General features: G+C 42.6%; 1 protein-coding gene across 2 annotated transcripts in view; it reads right to left on the bottom strand.

The window, feature by feature from the left end:
• NR6A1 (nuclear receptor subfamily 6 group A member 1) overlaps positions 1 to 11,062 on the bottom strand; it is a 162,015-nt gene extending 150,953 nt beyond the window's left edge. For both annotated transcript variants that reach the window (XM_067541589.1, XM_067541590.1), the window contains exon 1: positions 10,547 to 11,062. In XM_067541589.1, coding sequence (XP_067397690.1) covers positions 10,547 to 10,622 — 76 coding nt within the window. In that variant the 5' untranslated portion in view covers positions 10,623 to 11,062. The remainder of the gene's footprint in view (positions 1 to 10,546) is intronic.
• Between the last annotated feature and the right edge of the window lie 8,139 nt (positions 11,063 to 19,201).

The raw sequence follows: 19,201 nt of genomic DNA, 5'->3' as shown, positions 1-19,201 counted from the left end.
AAACAAGTCTGAATTAGACCCAGTAGTCTCAAAGTTTCCTTGCAAACAAAACTCACTGAACAACACTCTATGCAGAGACCACAGGAGCTCATTTCTCCAACCAATGAATTCCAGTAATTGGCTAGGCAGTTACTTCTAATACTAAATACCACTGTCACATTCCTGTCAGTTTTTATTGTAGGACATTTGTATATGAGGTACAAAATTATTAGCCACCTCACTTGTTAAAACTTGCAGCATTTTATCTGAACTTTGTTTTTCCAACAACATCTCAGTTGCTTGTAGCAATACCTTGCACAACATACTGCACATACAGTGACAGTAACTGTACCTCCTCGGTACAAAGCATTTAAAAAAAAAAAAAAAAGCTCAAGATTTTATAGACTATATTCTATCTATAAACAAGGGGTGCCAACATACCATGAGATATAAATCATTATTCCTAAGTCATAAGAATCCCAGTGCTACGGTGCTGAAACCAGAGTAGAAACAGTCCATTCTCTTATGACAAAAAAAGCACCTGTATATTGAAAGTTAGATCCCATAAGAAACAGGATGGACAAGATGAAACAAGAGAGAAAAACCAAAAAATCCAAACACTTTATATTGCAGGAAAGTGCAAATACATCACATATCAGCAACAGAAAGCTACAGGGAGAATAAACTCAGTCCCAATAAAACCTGCTCTAAAGATGTCAAAGTCCTTAACCTTAACACAAGTTTTATATATGGAATGCTAAATAATTTTCTTCACTAAAAAAATCCTTTATATCAAGCACTCTATGCAATTCTTTAGTTCTCAAAAAGCACCAAGACAGCAACCTCTCTGACTCACTATCAGCATGACGACAACCTTTTTGGTAGGGCAAGTGATTGTAATTTCCCATATTATGTGACTGATCATGCTCTACCCACTAAAAGGCTGATTGGTTTCCTGGTGCCAAGAAAATGATTGATGAATATTTCAAGATGTGGGCCCCTCTTCCTGCTGGGTTGTCCCTTTTACTTGCCTGCAAACAGACCTGAAGGTTTTTTCTGTTAGGCAGCTTTCTTTAATACACACTGAGTTTTGAGTTTACACATTGTGCATTTGAAATCTTAAAGGTTATCATCTCCTTAGGATATGGAGAGCTCAAAATTGAAGCCGCTCCACAAATCGAGCAGAAAATCCTAAAACCAAGCCAAAGTTTTTTATGGTGACAAACTGATATGGTAGATATCAGATAAGCAAGAAGATGGAAATAGACTTAAAACTTCATATGTAATCGAGCAACAGTGAGGTACAAAGTGTGATTACAAAGATCCCTAAGGCAGCAGTCAGATATCCATGTGTACAGATACAGGGCTGAGATAACATTCATAGAGCTCTGCAAATCTGCAGAAATCCATGGACCATTTTTGCAGATTGTGTATCGGATGCAGATACAAATTTTGTATCCACACAGGGCTCTTCACATTCAGTGCTCAAACTATAATTGCAAGGCTAAATCCAATAATTTCAAAACCAGATTACAATTTAATATTTGTACTTAATTGCAAAACATTGTTTTATGAAAACTGTGTTCTTTATAAAAAGCCAGAAAACATACCACATGAGACTTTATGCTGAGTCTCTTTATAAACTTCTCAATAGTTCACCCTAAGTATAACAATATACAAATTTGCCAAATAAATGTCTCCTGATTTACTGCCTTGGATTTTTTCCCCCCAGCTCTATGAAACACTGTAATCATGTTGGCAACTGGCATTTTATAGGACTATAAGTTACCCACACATTGTTTCATAATAAACTTTTAGACTCCCAACATTCCTTTTGTTGCTGAGGTTATTTTCCATTTGATAAGCACTGAATTAGTTCCGAGTTTCCAGTGGAGAAGGAGTTACTATTCTATGCTCTGTGAGATGACTTCCTTGTCTGTGCATAGAATCAATGTCATCAGCAATAAGTTTTGTGAATTTACTACAGAGACCAGCTCATTCCCTCCCCCAACTCTTTCAAGGAAAGGTCCTTGTTTAAACAAATATCATCAAGAGCCTGTAAGTATTATGCAGCAATTACATAATACTAACTTTCAGGGGATCCCAAGCAAGATTCAACCACTTCTTGTCTAAGGACAGAAAAACTCAATCTGACTTTAAGAAAATAGTCAAAACTAGTCTTTTAATAAAAGGGTGCATTACATATCGAAAGAATCACAATCATAGGTCTCTTCCATCTGACATCTATATCAACTAGTTCAGCCTCAAGATGAAGAATAATTGTTCACACTGTTCCTAGATCTTAGCTTCTGTCTGTGTGGAGAAGACTGAAGTATTATTATATGTACACCTTAGGGTAATAAGAATTTCCATCTGGGCTGACTGTCCTGTTAGAGACAGGTGCGATAAGGGAAAATTCAAGCTTTGTGGTCTAGTGATGTACAGAGGAAAAAAGTGTCCATCTCCCCCCCCAGAAAAAGGAAAAGAAAAGAGAAAATGGTAACAAGCAAAAGTAAAGGAAGAAGATGTCTTGGGTCTTCTCTTGACACCTGAAAGAGAATCTGAACACCAAAGTTACAGGTGGTTTTTGGTAATTATCCTGTAGGTACACACAACACATACAAAAAGGTACTATTTTGATGGTCTATAAAAGGAAACCAAACCTATACAGATGCCAGAGACTCTATAAGCAAACTTTTGTTACGACGCTCCTTTTCACCACACATCACAGTTTTTGGCTGATCTTGTAACTGTCTATTGTTATTTAGATCATGTGACACGATTTCAGTTAGCTATTTTACTGTGGAATGACTTCTACAAGCAACTACCATGTAGAATAATTTGCAACTCCTTAACACCTATTTTCCTATTTTCACTACAAAAATTTATTCTCAGAAATGGTAAACTAAAGTATTTTCAGTGCAATCTGAAACTTGAGTTTTATATTACTTTAATTACAAAATATTCATCTTTTTCAGTGAAATAATTAAAAAGTTGTACTGAAGTTATATTTTAAAATAATTCACTTATTAAAATTACTAATCTTTTACATCTATTATATGTGAAAATGAAGATACATGTACTGTGGAGAAAGGATGGAAATATTTTTACTACTTAATATAGAACAAAGGTGGTAACATTTTCTCCTAAAATTAGAATGACAAAATTCACATTTAATACAAAAAGTTTGCTTGATTTTCAAAGGATCATTCTTCCCAATTGTAACTCTATCCTTTGTGTTAATGTGTGTTGTTACAACTGAGAATTATAGCATTTGAAGTATGTAATGAGGTTTTCTGTGGCACGGAACTGCAGCATTAAACATCATAGATGCCCCTTAACACAGAGGAATAAGTAATTAAGAAGTGCGCTGCATATTTAAATTTGTTCTCAATAAATGAAAGTTCTACAACCAAAAAAACCCTGATTCAGCTGTTCTCACCAAAATATGCAGTTAAAAATGAAGACTAGGTAATAAGGATTTTTCACGGTTATTTATTGGCTCAAAACTCATACTTCTCCATTCTGAATCTCTCCAACCCTGTCTACTGCAAAGACTAAACTGCTTCTGGAATTTGGATGACATGACAAAAAGAGTACAGAGGGTCATAGCTTGGAGTATAGCTCCTGCTACCTGGCCCATCTCTTTCTATCTTTGCTGACATTCTTAGGCCTGAGAATTGCTGTTAGCACCATTTGAGAGTTGCTTCCAATTTTAACTTGTGAAAGGGAAAGGGGATGGTTAAGGGGTCAGCCAGTTAAGATTAATCTAGTAAAGGAAATAATAATTATCAAGAAATACTATAACCTGCCTGATTATTTGGCAAATATAGCTTAAACGCTAAAACTATTGATAAATATGGGTAAACTGTAAGAGGCAAACATTCTAAAACTATTAATTTTTAGCATTGTTACAGATTTACAAAATCAACACAGCACCAAAATACAGTATCTTCTGCAGTGCTATACAATAGCCATTGGAACAACTTACAGCAATATTACACATTTGTTTAAGATAACTACTGAAGAATACATTATCCAACTGATGCAACAATTCAGGGAGACAGAATCCTATTACTCAAATTGAAATCAACCCAGACTCTGGAGATAGCACTCCCACATTTATGAAAGTCACCACTGTATGTCTAAGAGCCACACACAATCGGGGACTAGCTTTAATATTTCAGGGGAAAAAGAAGGGTTCATATAATGACTAAATTAGATGAAGTATAAATCTTTGTAATAGAAGGCATATTTTAAAAATCAAAATTCATTTCAATTTATGTAATCATTAATGTACAAATCCTGCATACTTAGTTATACAAGTAGTCCCAATTAAGTCTGCAGCAATACCAGCATAAGTAAGATATAATCATAAGTGAGTTTGCAAGATCAAACCCTATCAGTAAATTAAGGATTCAGTAACCAAAGCAGGATTTAGGGGTTATTCTCAGTCTAAATTTACACCTAAATCCCTAGCCCTATAAATGAAAAAAACCTATTATTTGCAGCAAAACAAAAATGTTCTGTTTTAAATCAGTAACACAAAAACTGAAGTTAGACCACTAAACTTCTTATAGATAAGTTAATCAAGGATACTGCATTACTTTTTGTAGGAATCATTCGATAATACATCAAATGAAGCTACTCATGGACAAAGGAGTCCCTACTTGGAAGCTTTCCCCATGTCAGGCATTTCACAGAATTAGTCTATGCACTTAATATTTTTAAGTACTTTTAACTTTCTGCAATATTTAAGTCAACCAACTAACAAATTCAAATGTGGAGATGCAGTTTTGGACAACAAAATTAATAAGACTTGTTACTCAGCACTGCCAAATGCAAATATCAAAAAAATCATGAGTTGGGCCTCCACAAAATCATGAGATTAGCTTAAACAAGAGATTTTTAGAAAATAATAAAGTTTGGGTTCCTGAGCATTTTACGTGAATTCTAGTCACCTATTCAACTTTTCACTGCACCATGAAGGTTAGAATTTTTTTTTAAAAGAAAGCTGAGAGTCTCATGTAATCACTTAGCTCCAGGATCAGCAGCTTTAAAAACACAAATATCACAAGAATTACGATACAGTTGTGAGCTCTGGAAACAAACACTAAATGCAAACAACAGAACCTAGCAAAAATATCCACAATTTTCAAAAAACAGATGCTGATCATTTTTTCATTTTCAGAGATATTACACCTGCCAGCTGATCAATCAACAGCACATAAGGAATTCCTCACACTAACCTGAATAGAATCTCAGTCTCAAAGACAGAAATATATACTACTACTGCCATCTGTGGTTTCTGCTTGAACAGCTTCTGTGATTCATTATAACAGGAGACTTCGTTGTGATTAGGTCCCAAGGGCTTGGCAATTCCAAGATACATTTACAAGATATTTTAAAATACTCCATGTACACTTTACAAGATAAACTTCCAAGACAAGGGCACCACAGCAGCTTGTCCTCAGTCTGACATAAGAAAATTGGTCTATTTTTCAGCAGTTCTTGTTTCTAAAGTGTTCTTAATGAGGAAGAGAATCTAAAAAGAGTCAACCTAGGGTGCCCATCTCTCTACAAAATGAATATTGATACAAAGTATTAACTAGGAATGTATCACTTAAGCAACTATCAGTTCACCATTTCTATAGAAATAAATATCAGATGGATTTTCAGAGATGTCTAAGGAAGTTAGGTATTTAACTCAGATTGAATTTCAACAGAACTAGGGCATTCCACCTTCTCAAACCCCAGCCTAACTTTTTGGAGATTGTGAAATGTAAGCTTATTGTCAAGATAATTCTGCCGTCAAAAATATATTGTTTTCAATACCAGGTAAAGGATGAGTTACTTATGAAGATTGGGGGAGAGAATAAAGCGCTTGATTCTAACCTAATCAGTCAGCAACACATTTTTTCTTTTAAAAGCATCACTTTCAGTCAATGCTTCATTTAAAAATTCTGAAATTCTTCCATTTGGATAACTGAAAATATTAAGATTGAAGACCAACCTGACAGAGTTTTCTCCCCAACTAATTTCCCTCCTCAATTAACTTTCCAAAGTGATAACCACTATAGCTTAAGGGCTCAAAAGAAGGATCAAAAGGCTAGTTTAATACAGCTGGAGGGAAAGAATGCATTTCAGCTCACCAGCAACCATCTGATGAAACCCTGAGCCAGTCTTTTATGTAAATGACTTAATTAGAATTACCAGATTACACTGCTAAAGGCTTTATTTAAATAATCAGTTTATCAACAGGATAAACTCTGTTCTCATTCTTGGGGAATGCTGTTGTAAATGAGTTTCTGGTTTACATCATGGTGACAAATACATTTACATGGTTAAGGCATTTATAAATCATTCAGAAAAATTACAATGTGCATCCACAAAAATATCATTTTAAGAGTAATCCATAAATGCGTTTTGAAGATGAAGTTACTTCCCTTTCCATTAAGAAAGCATTATAACGGACAGTTTTCCTTCGTTTTCTCATCACCTTGCAACTTTGGAGCACTTCATAGGATATCAGCAATACAAGGTTTTTCAAACTGTATAATTGCAATTTCAGATATTGCTGACATCGTATTTCTGCTGAATGTACACTGCTGCTTTCATTTGTTGGTATATTAGTTCATAGACACCTATGAATCATTTTCTTGATTACAGTATATTTTAAAAATCAGCAAATTCAACTTAAGTGCTCAGAGAAAATACTGTCCATTTTTTATATTCTCAAATCAAATTATATGAATGTTAAATGTTTTCTAATGATTAGTAATAACTTACATATTTCTCATACCATTCCCAGCTTCCACTCCAGTGTTCTGTTATTGGGTCTGCTTTCTCACCAAGAGAACCACCCACGTTCAACAAGCAAATCTGATCTGGTTAAAATAACATAGTAACTTCTTGTTTATTCAGACACATTGAAGATAGCATTGCCACTGTACAACTCACCAGCTTCATTTTTTTTTAAACTTCAAAGAAAAGTTGTAGCGCAAGTAAATTGAGATCCTACTACAACAACAAATTTGTCTTTGTTTATTGAATGCTTTCTCTCTCAGCTATTGACTGTTCTGCATCTATGTAATGAAGTTTCCAGGAAAGCTATGGAACTAAAAAATAAATTGTTATTTAAAATCCTGCACACACACTCACTAGTCTCCTTTCTCCCCACTCTAAGCTTCACTCAAATAAATTTATTTACCTGTCTGTAAACAAATTCCTTGAATTTAGGTTTTATTCAAAATTTGATAGTTTTCTAATATATAAATACATGTGTTTTGGAAATATAATCAAGAAGTAAAGGTCTTTAGAGATCTTATCCAAACTACAATGGATAGTGTTCAGAAACCATTTTAAAATTAATTTCAACTAGTACATTTTGTCATTAGTACAGGCAGAGCGTAATGGTTTTCACAAACTGTTAATTATATTACACACTGACCTCACTGAGGGGCAAACAATGCTAGCTGAAACCATCTTTTAAAAATGGTTTTTAGAAGTGGTTTCTCAGTCTTTTTCAATAGTGCAGAAGGGATGCATGCCACAATATAATGCCGTAAAAACAAATTAAAAAAAAAAATTAGTCATAACAGTACTTGTCAAATCTCTTTTTGAATGCTAAGCTCTCTTATATAGTTCATGTTCCGGCACTTAAACAAGTTGTGAAGATAAATGAATTTTACCTGTGTTTCCCCACTCAGTTTTACGATGGCAAGAACATGTTCTCTAAATGTAAGAAAAAAAATCCCCATCTGTCTTTTAAGTCTTGAAATATGCAAAATACTCTTTCAAGAGTTGTAACTTTAATTGCTTAACTGAAGTTATGCAACTGCACATCCATATGCTAAGGCGACTTATACTCATGAAAAATGTTAATTAAATTATGCAAGTTTTTATAGGTTACCACAGTAACAAACTATATAAAGAGTTTATTTCCCTAAACATGACAAAGCCACCAATAATGCAATCCTATTTAAATATTCTCAGTATTTCACCCAATATGAAATATTAAAAAACGCAATTATCAATTTCTTTTTATTCTCTTTTTGTAGACAATGCAATGAAGAAAATAAAAAATATTGTACCTCAAGGAATTAAACTAAGAATGATGCCAATCTTTATTAAAAAATAACAAAGTATTCAGATTCTTCATTTACAATATTGTTTACTGATATTTTTCTGTTTACAAAGTGACAAGTCAATAGTCTTCTCCTCCTCCCCCTTCTGCTGTAGGATTTAGAAAGACTGAAGGTCAAGCAATGTCTCAATACTATGTCAGCATTTCACATTTTACTGCAAGCAAAAAAATAATAGATTGTTATGTCACCCATTCAAAATGCTTCATAACTGCAGCCACAGCTAGCTAGCGAGTTTACAATAGTAGAAGACTACTACACTTAAATAAGCAATTCTGATCCTCAAATAAAACAATTAAACTGGTTTAGCAGTAATAAACAACATTACTCCAAATGTGCATTGCTTGAGGGCAAAAATTTGTTCGTGGGAAAAACATTTTGAAACTCTTGTGTTATTGAGGATGCACATATACAGCAATAGACCTTTCCCAAAACAAAATAAAAATGTTAAACTCTAATTTAGAGAAGTGGGAAAGTATTAAAGGTGTAATATATAGTTGGTAGTCCAGTATTTCCTTAAGAGGAAGGTTTGTTTTTAGCAGCTTTAAGAAGTACTCGATTTAAAATCCCTCTGAATTTAAAAACAAAAAACCCAACTTACTGTTGTAAATAACACCTACATTACAACAACAAAAATTAGAGAAAACTGTTTCTTTTTTAAATTATTTTGTATGCATTGTACTACACTGTGTGTCTGGTTAGCATCAACTGTTTCCTCTGTAGTCAGCTTCACTTGTCTGTGTGGGTCCTTCACATGCAGAGGGGAAGATATACTTTTTTTTTTTTAAAAACAGCAGGAAAATGGGATTGCACACCACAAAGATTGGCAAAAGAATTCAGGTGCTGATATAGTACCTGCTATTTGAAGTTATTTTTTTAACCGAACAGATTTCAAATTGATGTAGTTAGAATATGTTCTAACAAGTCTCTCCTCAAAAATATGAATGTTGGAAATTGAACAATGTACAAAACTGTGTTTGAGAGCCAAAAGATGAACAGCACAGCCAGGAAGAAAAGGCATTCAATATGATCAAAAGAATAATTCCGTGCACTGTAAACATTCAGAAATGTCAGTGGAGAAAATCTTACACCTTGCAAACTACAGCATATACAGACGTACAGTGGAACATGAGATTAACCAAACCTGTGTTTTATCCCTTTGATAATAGGGATAAAACAATCATTAGAGAACTTTGCCCACAGTGACACTGTGAAACATTTCAGAGTTTATACAATTGTTTCCTCTTTTTTATTTTATGCTAATGTACATTACACACCTACCCCCTCAGTATGGGTTAGAAACAGCTGCATAAAACCAACTGCTTTATTTTAGAGAGAAATGATACCTAGAAATTCTTATTCATCAAGGAAGCGAGTCAGTAAACTTCACCCACATTTCAAGAAGTCGCATTCTCTCTACCTTAAGCACTTATAATGTTCCATGAACTTTACTGACTTGAGTTACCTAACCAGGTTATTATCTTTAAAAAGGTCACCAAGATTGGTATCTCTTGTTAAACTCCAGTTTGAGTTGTATTACAACCTGACAGTGATAATAGACCTCTGTTTAAAAGGAATCTTGTTGCAAAATAAGCTACAAGGAATTTTGCCAGGCAAGAACTGAGCACACATGCAGAAAGAGCCCGTGATTTTTGCATGTGTTACTACAGGTTTCTTTGTCAAGTTTCACATAACAATATAAGGTTGCATTTGTATGGGGTTTATTGATTCACCGTTTAACGAGAGGGAACACCACTGAACCCAGCAGTTATAAAATATTCAAATACTATTTACACACGAGATTGATCGCTGACATCTCAAGCTGGTTCTGGCCGGGGGAGGAAGTCACAGGAGGAAGCATTCAAAGAGAGCTGGGAATGGGGTTCGGAGTCAAAAATCACCATGATTAGCCTCCTTCGGAGCCGGCGCTGAGGGAGCGACACAAAGGCACCGGGAGCGAATGGCACCGACCGCCCCAGCCCTGCTCCGGAGTGCGGGGCAACGCGAAAGGCACCGGGACCCAGGGGAGCCCCAGCCCCAGCCCCCGCGGACTCCCCACTCCTGCCCCCCAGGCGCTCACGGGCCCGCGGAGGGGGCGGCTCCGTCCCGCCCCAGCGCTCCGCGGCAGAGCCCCGCCGGGCGGACACAGCCCGGGCCGAGCCCCCGCCAAGTTCAAAAGTTCAACACCCCCCCCCGACAAAGGCGGGGCCGCCAACGCCCCCCCCCGGCCCGGCCCGGCCCGGCCCGAGCTCGCCTGCCCCGCCCCCGCCGGCCCAGGTCCGCTCGCGCCGCCGGACCCGCCAGGCGCCCGTCCCCCGGGCCGGGGGGGCTCCGCTCGCAGCGGGCCCGCCCCACCCCCCCTCGCCGGGCCCCGCGGAGCGCCAGCCCCGGGCCCCCGACAGGGGGGTCTCGGCGACACCTACCGTTGCGGAGCGGCAGCCCCGGGACCCCGGCGGCGGCATGCGGCTCCGGGTGCTCCGCGGGCTGCTCCAGCTCCATGGCGGGGGCGGGGGCGCGGCGGGGGTCTCAGGGGCCCCGGCGGCCGCGCTCCCCCATCGCTCCCTCCGGGGCGCTCCTGTCAGCCCGGCAGCCGCAGGCAGCGCTGACTGGGAGTGGGGGGAGCCCGGCGGCGGAGCCCCGCCCCCAGCACGCACAGGCACGCTGCCCCGGGGCATGCCGGGAACTGTAGTCCCCAGGCTCGGCAGGAGAGGCACCACCTGGGATCTGGAGAACGGGGGAGGGGGGGAGAAAGACCAGACCCTGTCACTGACCCCCCAAAACCTGCCTCTGCGCCAGCCCAGCCCGCGCCAGGATGGGGCACGCGGTACCCCAAAGGGCCGCAGGGCCTCCCCCGTGGGGAGCAGGAAAAACCCTCTTTTGTGGCTGTGAGCCTCAGCGCCCTCCCCCGCGCTTGGAGTGCAATGGACCGTTCCAGGGTGCCCCCGCCCCGCCCCGCCCGCAGGGCAGAACCTGGGGGCCCAGGTGCGCTGCGCGTAGGTGCGGCCAGCGGCGCAGGGCCCGGCCCGGCCCGGCCGGGCCCGGACGTTGTGACTCTGCCGGGGGCGGGTGCCGGGCCGAGCCGAGCCGAGCCGGCCGTGGCGCAGGCTGGCCAGCCGCGCTGCGGGGACCCCGGGACTGGGAGTTTTGCATGAACTGACACGTCCTCCGTGGCCTTGCCTCGCCCCGGGACGGGCCCTGCGAGCCAGTCGGTGCCTGACCCCCTCACACCCGGCCCGTAACATGGCGCCCTTGGTGACCCCCCCCCGCCATGTCAGCCTGGGGCGCCCTCCCTGCCCTTCTCCTTCACCCACCGCGCTGGGCTGGGCTTTGCACGACCGACCCCTCTGAGCCCGCCTGCCTCCGCCTGTCCTGCCTGGTCCAGGGAGCGTCCCTCTGGCCTGCCTGGCCTGCCCGGCTCCACAGTCTCCGCTCCGTGAAGTGGATTTCCATGTTCTCCTCTCACCTCTCTCCATACCACTCCTGTCACCACCTGAGCCGGCCATGCGTGATCCTCGCTCTAATTCCGTTCCCCGTCTCCCTGGATTCTGCAAGTCAGATACCTGAGACTTGGTGTTTTGGGTGTGTCTGCCCAGCTCCATCCCGGGATAGATCTTCGATGGTCACATCACTGACATTACATCCCAGGGTTTTCCTCTGCTCCGTTTGGGCCCATGTCTCTGCAGCACATCTCTCTCTTTATCAAGATCCTCCTCTAGACTGTCCTCCTCCTCACGGCATGGAACGGTATCCCCTGTAAACAGCACGCACCAAGGTGCCGCCTCCTCTATCTTCCTTGTCAGCATGCCCAGGATGAGGATAAAGAAGAAAGGGCTCAGTGCTGATCCCTGACGCACTTCCACCTCTACTCACCACTAAAATGCTGATGACTGACGTTGCACCTATGTTCATGGCTGGAACGAGCCACACAGAAAGCTCTGGTACCATTTTCTCCTCCATACACCATCAGATGACTTCTCTTGGAACTCAGTCAGAGGCCTTTTCCAGATCAATGAACACCGTATGAAATTTGTTGTATTTTTTCTCTAAATTTGTCCACTAGCTACTTTAGTGCAAAAGAAGCATCTATTGTCAACCTTCCTGGCATGAAGCCATATTGATTAAGTTAATTAATTAATTAGTTAATCAATCTAATATGGACAAACGTGTTGTTTACCAAGAAGGCAGTATTTGCTGTCCGGTAAATGTGTGCAATCCAAGGGCAATCCAAGTGTTTCCATTCTTCTTTAAGATTCTGAAAACAATTGCTTGTAAACAAATGAACATGCTCCTGCATTGTTTAAACACAGAGTGCAGAATAGACCCTGAAAGTGAAATGGATTATCAAACAAAACTGAAACTTACTTCACTGATGTTACATTTCCACGACTTGGGCAGTGATAAAGGTACACAAACCGCATAATAACTATCTGGGAAGTGGAAGAGGGAAGTGGCTGTTTTGAAGTCTTTACCTCTGACGATCTCAGGTGTTATTACTAAGTAACATGAGAGAAAGGAACTTCATTGTTACACTATAGGATTTTAAAACTGACCCTTTAATTAATGGGCCCGATCTTGCATATCTCACCCATACAAGGCTTCCATTGACTTCAATGGAAGTTTGCACAAGCAAAGACTATAGGAAATGATGGGCTTAAGCCAATAACAACTAACCCTGAACAATACTGTAGCACAATTTGGCCAGCTTCCCAACCCACAATCCAGGACACTTCTGTGGGGTCTAGGCCGTAGCTTGCCCTCAGCCAGGAGAAATGAACACAGGCCCATCTCACAGAAATGGCACATAGCATGATTGTTGCAGGCTTAGTCCCCATGTCATTCAGTTTCTGATTCAGGTCAAAAGGATCATTGGGAACTAGTTTTGAAAATAACAGATCTCACTCTTACTAAGATAATGTGTATGTATGCAATGCAAGACATTTTATTTAACCCACACTAGAATACGGGTCTTTGTCCTCCCTCTAGTGGCTGACCCACATAGGAGAATAAAAGTCCTTACCTCTACCAGTTAAGAGAATAAGGGCTTGTCTACACTTGAAATGTTACAGCTGCACCACTGCATCTGCAGCACTGTAGTGCTTCTGTGTAGAAAGGACCTACGCTGACGGGAGGCATTCTCCTATCAGTGAAGCTAACCCATCTGCCTGAGAGATGGTAACTAGGCCGATGGAAGAATTCTTTCATCGACCTAGCGCTGTCTACACCAGAGGATTTTTCACACCCGAGTGACATAGTTAAGCCAACTTAATTTTCTAGGGTAGACCAGGCCTTACTCTTTTAGCATACTTGTTAATTAATAAAATAATAATTAAATAATTAATAACATTAATTATTCATAACTATTATAGCAGTCGTATCTAATGGCTCCACTGTGCTAGGCATTATGCCCATAATAAAAAGACAGGCCCTATCACAAGGAATTATACCTTTCCACACACAGAACCAGTGAATCGGGGCCTCTGTTTACAGTCTACATTTACCCATTCCTGGAGTTTGGCTTTAGTGGTGATGTCTTAACATGATGTCAATAACAACCAACCACACACCTCAGCACAATCTATCCCTCACATTTAGTTGCTTCCAGTTGCCTCCCTGTCCCAGCACAATGGCCTAATCAAGGGCTAATCAGTCCAGTTGTGGGCTGGTCCTCCTTCTTTCATGTAGTTCCACAGTAGCATCCATGATCCTTCTTCCCCTCGAAACTCACTGTGCGTGAGCAATCCATTAGGAAGTGTGTGCTGATGGGTTCAGATTGCTCTCTCCCGATGGCTCTAAACATGAGAAATCACAATCAGACAAAAGGATGCATGGGAGGAGAGAGAGAGAAAGAAAGAGAGTGTGTGTGTGTGTGTGTGTGTGTAAAAGAGAGACATAATACTGTCACGTGGACGCAAAAATGAGCTGAAACAGCATAAATCTCACAATCTATTTTAGATTTTTATAAAACACCTATCACCATGGTATTAGGTTTTGTGCAAAATTAAGAAGCACAAAAATCCAGAAGAAAAGAGTAATGATGAATAGCAATGTATGCAGATGGGATATGTGTCCAGTGTGATGCCATCACATAGATTTATGTTAAGCTTGATCTTAATTAAAATCTTCCTTAACAATATAGGATAAATAGCATGTTAGTTCAATTTGCCTATGATAATAAGCAGGAAGAGTTCTGGACCTTGGTGAGACAAAGAACTATAAAAAGGCAACAGGAGAAGTCAGAAATATGGGCAGGAAATAACAAATTGAGATTCAGCCTAAAAAAATGACACAAATACACTCAGAGACAAACCAACCCAAAACCAGATATTCAATAGCTAGGGAGGGAAATACTTGGAAAACACTGAGGCACCCATCATACAAATACTTACTTATATGTCTGAATTTCGGTTTCAGTGGGACTACTCGCATGCCTAAAATTAAGAATATGCATAAATGTTTGCAGGATGGGGGCCTAACAGTGAAAGAGACTCCAGCTAACAGAGCTGGCAAATTCATTACAAACTTGCATGCCGTATAGTGGCTAAAAAAGTCGTTTGCATCACAGCACACACCAGGGTGTTGAGAGTCTATTTCTACAGGGCACTAGCGAGGCTGCATGTAAATAAGGCATTGACTGCTGGGCACTTTAATACCAGAGAGGTCCAGAACAATTGGAGAGAATTCAGAAAGAAAGGAGAACAGATGATTAAAGGGGTGAGGGAGTGACTGATAAGGAAAGATCAAAAGGAATGAATATGCATAATTTTGCAAACAATGACTATGGTGTGGCTGGAGTAGCAAATAACTACAGAACACGGTCCACTAAATACCATGTCTCCTTTCTTAACAGCGAGATTTATTAGGCTGTGGAGTGGTCTTTCAAGGGGAGTGGTGGATACCCCACTTCTTTAGTGATTGAATACTGGACTGGAGAACATACCGGAGGGAACAATCCTGCAGCGGTTGAAGGGCATTAGATAGATGACCTCAGTGTCTTTTCACCCCTTATTTCTGTGGTTCTGTCACTTGATTTTTCTGTTCCTTTGACTGTCCTGCACAAAGGCCAGTAGATGGCACACTTCCAATTAGAACAGAATGGATTTGGTCGTGCCAGACCCCAAAACATTGTAAACCCTGGTACCACCAGCAAACAGAGAAGCAAATCCAACCTGTTCTTTAAAGAGCTGTACCTGGATAGAGTACTCCATTTCTTAGGGCCAAGATCCTCCGTAATCCACTGTCACTTGTGGTTCTTCCATGAAAGAACATAAAAGCAGTCATACGGGGTCAGGCCCTGTCTTCCGACAGTGGCCAATGCCAGACGCTTCAGAGGGAATGACAGGAACAGGGCAATTATCGAGTGACCCATCCACCCCCTGTTGTCCCGTCCCAGCTCCTGGCAGTCAGAGGTTTAGGGACACGCAGAGCAGGGGGTTGCATCCCTGACCATCTTGGCTAATAGCCATTGATGGACCTATGCTCCAGGAACTGATCTAATTCTTTTTTTAACCCAGTTACAGTTCTGGCCTTCACAACATCCGCTGGATGTTACCTCCAGTAGGTATTAAATTACCAGGTGCCCCCATTGCTGATCAGGTGTCCTTTGCTTTGTGAGATTGCTCATTCCATTCCTTGAGGAGATCTAAATAAATACATACACACACACATATAAACAAATCTTACATTCATAAAGCACTTTTCATCCCAAAGGATTTCACAAACTACTTAAAGCAGGAATCACTTCACCCACTACTGGTAGAAAAATGGGGAGTTTTTGCAAAACAAATAGGAATGTTTTTTTTTTAAATCCACAGATTTTAAAAAGGAATACTTTTTCACTGATTCAAAATTTGTACTGAAAATTTTCAGTTTCAAAAATGGCTTTTTGTTTTTCCATTACCCCTTTCTTCCCTTTTCTATTTTGTCCCTGTGGAAGGGAGATAGGAAAATGGGAGGGTGGGAGGAAAAAGTTTAAAAAATAAAATAGTTTTCATTGCAAAGCAGAACATTTTTAATTCTCCCACCCCCCCAAAAAAAAAATTCCAGTTTTGGGGAAAAGGTCAGTTTTCTAACCCCTACTCTCCGAAAAACATCAAACAAAGTTGACTAGACCAAAATATTACAACAGCAGAGTCACTAGATGGCAGTCTAAATCTTTTAGAATATTAATTTCCTGATTTTTGCCTAAACCACAAGTTACTTGTCCTGAGCAATATTGACTATAATGTAATTAAAGTGCCATTTGCCCCCGCTACTATGTCCTTAATGAGGATGTTAATAAAACTAGACCTATCGCCAGTCATTACAGCACCCTGTGGATGAAGTGGTATATACAAGCAAAGTATCATTAGTCTATTATTATTATTCTATACACTGCTGTTTAGCACCGCCAAGGCTGGCAGGCTGCAATAAGAAAAACTGGGAATAGTTGAGGAGTCATGGCAAAAATGCAAAAGTCCCAACATTAGTTAAAACAAAGAAACCTGGCACAATATATTGCAATAAATATTAAGTTGTTTGTCATGAAAAAGTGTGAAAAAAGGCCAACAGACATTTGTTATTTTAAAACAAAATAAATTGCTTAAAATCATCCAGCCAGTTAATAGTTTAAGGCCCAGTTCAGCATGATACTGAAACAGGAGTCTAACTTGGAACATCCGTGTAGTCACGTTTCAAGTTAGGCACCTGCATAAGTACCTGACGGAATCAGGGACATAAACTACTTAAAAAAATACCTGGACAAGCAAACAGCCACACTGGTGAAAATTCCAGGAGGAGCCTCGCTCAGAAATAGGTTGGCTGGTGTGAAAAAGCCCATCCTCACATGGCTGTGACAAACATGCAGCCCAAGGCTCTGCATCCTGTAAGAATCTGCAAAAGCAGCTCCTTTGGCCCACACAGAGCCGCACTGAAACCTCGGGTCCAGATGCAAGGTTGGGCCTCAGTTTTCTTTCAGTGTGACGGCGCTCAGCTGGGTCACTGCTGAACCACTCCATGCATTTCTCAGATGAAATTTAGTGGCACTGCATCAAATGCCTTCTTACACTCCAGATAAATAATATCCACCGCATTCCCATTAACAGCTGATTTCATAATTCTGGCAAAGAGTAATCAATTTGCTTTGGCCTGATGAGGTTTTTTACTACTGCCTTTGGCTTCATTAGCATCTAGCTAGTTACAGATGGTTTCTCTGAATCCTTGCTCCATAGGAGTGAAGGTATATTTACTTCAGAGACCGATGTCACACTTTTTTTTTTTTTTTTTTGAATGAGGAAGGTGCCCTATTGGTTCTCTCACGTGGTCAGGTGCCCATCTGAGCTTCTGGGGCTTTTTGGATTCAGTTGCTACAACAGCTGATTTTTTTCCACAGCCTGTGGGACTGCCCAACTAGTAAAGATGTCTGGCTTGAAATTCAACACATCTGTTAGGAGACGAGGGGAACACCACCGCAATGTATCCCTCTCCCTGCTTGGCACCAGGGATGGTGACAGGGGCCTGCAGGGGACCAAGGGATAATCAACAGAACAGCTTTCCCTAACCCATGAAAAATTGAGACCTATCCTCTGCATCTCTGGTCACATCCCGTTGGTAAAAGACTTGGTTAGCCTCTAAACCTGATATATACACGAACAGCCAAACCAGTGATGGGGCATGGCTCATGTATTCGGGTTACCTGGGTACCAAAGTTCTTTCTACTATGGCTGTCCCTAGGCCACCACATCTCCACTGGAGTTACACAGGAAATGTGCAGTGCAGAAAACTTCCCCAGCAAGAAAACTTCGACCAGCGATTCTGCTCCTGCCGAGTTGACAAGCTCCCCAGCAGAAAGGCTCCTTCCTGCAAGCTTGTGAACTCCACAGGGAGACAAGAAGAGCCTTCATGATATCGGAGTGTGTGGCAGGAAAATCACAGTCAAGGCTGGGAAGCCATCCCATTTTGAGTCTGCCCCTCTGGGGCCCAGGGCATTCTCATGAATTATCCCTCTGGCTCGGCTGTTCAAAGCCTGGTCTCGTAGCCCGACAGAAACACAGGCAGAACAGAGCTAAGGCAGAATGGCAGGTATATAAACACCCGCTGCCGCGGGGACTGGAGTCAGTCTCAGCTCTCACTCCTGAACCAAAAGTGACATCAGAACTGGCCCCATGAAGGTAGCATCAGGGCATTGCCACCCGGCAGATGGCTTTAGAAGCAGCTCTGCTGGCTGGATGCCCTGCCCCATAGGGCGGTTCTCTGGAAATCTTGCTTGGCCGGGGGGATTCCTCAGCATAACCTCCCATGCCGGACCCCCCCCTCCCTCTCGGGGACTGGCCACCATTCAGGCCACTGCGCACAGAGGTTCTCAGCTCAGGGGCTTCCCTGGCCAAGAGGAGCAGCGGGAAGGAGTGTAGCCCGGGCACGGGCCCCGGGGGGGGGGAATGCGGGGGGCTCTCCGGTACTGTCCTGTCGGTGAGGTGACACCCCCCTCCATCAGCTGTAGGGCCGATCGCCCTCTGTGCGTGTGTCTGCACCCCTGGTCCAAAGCCCCGAGCTGCCCCTGCCAGGGGCAGGGAACATGGGGCGCGGGGGGCAGTGGGTGCAGGGGGCATGGCCTGCAGAAGGCGCGGGGGGCAGGGGGTGCGGGGGCAAGGAGCACCGGGGACAGGGGGTACAGCGGGGGCAGACGGTGCAGGGCCAGGGCAGGGAGCTGGGGGGCAGAGGGGGCCAAGGGCAGTGGGGCGGGGGAGATGTTACACGGGCAGGGGGCAGAGGGGACGTGGGGTACAGAAGGGGCTGGGGGCACCGAGGAGCGGGACGGGAGGCGGGCCGGGCCGTGCGCTCCGCGGGGCGGCAGTGAGGACCGGCCCCGGGCGGGGCAGGGCTGGGCTGGGCTGGGCCGGGCTGCGGACCGCGGGGGCGGCGTGGCCGGGGCTGTCACTCGCGGCTCCTCCTCCCGCTGCCCCAGACGGACCAGCCGCGCCGCGCCGCCTGGAAGGGGCAGGACGGAGCCGAGCCAAGCCGAGCGGAACCCACCAGGCCGCCCCGAGCGACCGGACTCGCTGCCTGCGGCCGGCCCGCTTCGCTTCGCTTCGCTTCGGTCCGGC

The sequence above is a fragment of the Emydura macquarii genome, unplaced genomic scaffold, assembly GCF_026122565.2.
Source record: "Emydura macquarii macquarii isolate MOO-44397 ecotype Brisbane River unplaced genomic scaffold, CSIRO-AGI_Emac_v2 contig_691, whole genome shotgun sequence".
Classification (NCBI taxonomy): Eukaryota; Metazoa; Chordata; order Testudines; family Chelidae; genus Emydura; species Emydura macquarii.
This window is presented reverse-complemented; position numbering and strand designations above follow the sequence as displayed.